Source organism: Sander vitreus, chromosome 6 (genome assembly GCF_031162955.1).
Source record: "Sander vitreus isolate 19-12246 chromosome 6, sanVit1, whole genome shotgun sequence".
Lineage (NCBI taxonomy): Eukaryota > Metazoa > Chordata > Actinopteri > Perciformes > Percidae > Sander > Sander vitreus.
Window position 1 is genome coordinate 167,501 of NC_135860.1, and position 2,500 is coordinate 170,000.

General features: G+C 47.6%; 1 protein-coding gene across 1 annotated transcript in view; it reads left to right on the forward strand.

Moving 5' to 3' along the window:
• The window catches only part of cpne4a (copine IVa), an 85,305-nt gene that overhangs the window by 29,711 nt on the left and 53,094 nt on the right, over window positions 1-2,500 (forward strand). Inside the window, exon 6 of the mRNA XM_078251737.1 lies at window positions 263-352. Within this exon, the coding sequence (XP_078107863.1) occupies window positions 263-352 (90 nt within the window). The remainder of the gene's footprint in view (window positions 1-262; window positions 353-2,500) is intronic.

Sequence of the window (2,500 nt, forward strand, 5' to 3'; positions counted from 1 at the left end):
ACACACACACACACACACACACGTCAACATACTGTAAACACGGCCCTAACAATACTAATGTTCCTAATGTGAAATATGGCTTTTAGCTGTGTATGAATTTCGTAGCTGACGTGTTTTTTTCCCCAGTTTTTCTCAGTTTCTCAACGTAAAAGCTTCCAGTGTTTCATCTCAGTGCTAAATATCTCTGAAAGATGCTGCACCATCTTTGTAGTTTGTTGTTGTAAAATCATTTCACCATCCTCTAACGTTCTCTCTCTCTCAGACGGTGATGAATAATCTCAACCCGGTGTGGAAAACCTTCAAAGTTTCTCTCAACTCGCTCTGCAGCGGAGACCACGAACGCAAGCTGCAGGTACACACGCACACACACACACACACACACACACACACACACACACACACACACACACACACACACAGTGTCTCTCGTATCAGTCGATGGTTTCGTGGCTCCAGTCTATTTAAAGTCCAGTGAGTGTTCTATTTTTTTTTTATAGGTCAAACTTCATGCTTTTATTGTGGAGGGCAACATCTATACTCAGTGGAAAGGCATGCATAAATTATATTATATTTAAGTATATTTCTACCCATGCCAAAGTATGTTGGTAGTTCATCTTCTTGGCTCTGATGCAGTGTATAAAAGTATTAAAGCTGTCATAGGCATTTCATCTTTGGCGTCGTTGTGTAAAAAAACCATAATAATACTACAGGATATTGTAATTAAGGAGGACACCGGGGCCCTGTTTCAACGATGTGAGGTCACGGCGTGAAGCGCCTGCTGCAGGTGTGTTTAGGGCGTGTCCTAATCCACTTTTGCTAGTTTGACGGCAGAAAAAAGGGTCCGTGCGCCGGGGTCATGGTTCTAAAGGGTTGACCTTAGTGTCTTCATTAATCAGAGGTGTGTTTTGGGCGTAACATGCAATCAACCAATCAGAGATCATCTCCCATTCCCTTTAAAAGCCAGGCGCGTTTGGACCTTGGAGCATTGCTGTTATGATGGAGGATTTGCTGCTAATATTTGTATTTGTAATCTTCTGCATGTGTGTGTGCTGCTGTGCGTCCCTGTGTGTGTAACAAGCATAGTGTGCACGTGCTGTGCACGAGCCTAGGAGCATTTTACTAATGCTCTGTTAAAATAACAATGAAATGCTGCGTTATTGACTTTAGACCAGGTTTTTGTTGGTCAATGGTGCCATCACTTCCCGCTACCTCAAGATAGCAATACTCCCAGAATGCACCTGAACACACCTCCCTGTAAGACCAGCACGCCCAGAATGCACTTGAACACACCTCCCTGTAAGACCAGCACGTCCAGAATGCACCTGAACACACCTCCCTGTAAGACCAGCACGTCCAGAATGCACCTGAACACACCTCCCTGTAAGACCAGCACGCCCAGAATGCACTTGAACACACCTCCCTGTAAGACCAGCACGTCCCAGAATGCACCTGAACACACCTCCCTGTAAGACCAGCACGCCCAGAATGCACCTGAACACACCTCCCTGTAAGACCAGCACGCCCAGAATGCACCTGAACACACCTCCCTGTAAGACCAGCACGCCCAGAATGCACCTGAACACACCTCCCTGTAAGACCAGCACGTCCAGAATGCACCTGAACACACCTCCCTGTAAGACCAGCACGTCCAGAATGCACCTGAACACACCTCCCTGTAAGACCAGCACGCCCATGGTCCACAGATGGGCGCAGGTGCATTTGTTATTTAAACGACGTGGGCGCTGGACGGGAAACTGACAACTGGGTCGGTCTTAAACTAGCAAAGACACTTGCGTCAGGCTTTGGGTTGCGCTGGGTGCAAGATAGGGCTGTTAGACTTTGAGGCGCTCAATGCCCCCCTAAAAAGGGTCTAAAATAGCCAATGACAGGTTTAATATCCCTTGTGTCTGTCTCCGATGCTATGCACCTGTAACCCCATCAAGGAAAAGATTAACAGAACCGTAGTGTTGGCCAATCAGAGGAGGTTGTGCCAGACTCCCTCCTTTGGCTGAGTCTCTATCTGATCTGTCAGAGGAGAGCAGGAGGTGTGTAGTTTAACGTTGGTATCCCCAGAGAAGACGGTGGTCATTTCGTGGAGCAGATTAGATCCCAAATTGAAACGTAAGCAACTAAAATGGCTGAATGTTAGAACATCGTGTCAAACTGGTCGGTATTACTGAGACTTATAAAATGTCAGGTTTAGTTCCATCATAGTGTGGCAAGGCGGTGTCACGTCCCCCCCCCCCCCCAAGGTCTGATCCTAGAAACGCCCCTGGTGAGGATTTAGGGCCTAAGTGCATGCAAGCTCTCTATCAGACGTTTTTCTGACGCCGACTTCTTTGGACTTTGTGTTATTCACTGTAACCCCCAGAGTTAGATAAGTCCAGACATACCCTTCTCATCTCCGTGCGTGCTGTAAGGCAGACAGCTCCTGCGGCAGACGGCTCCAGCGGCAGCAGGCCAGAACAGAACATGCAAGTGACTGGTTCCAGCAATCCTG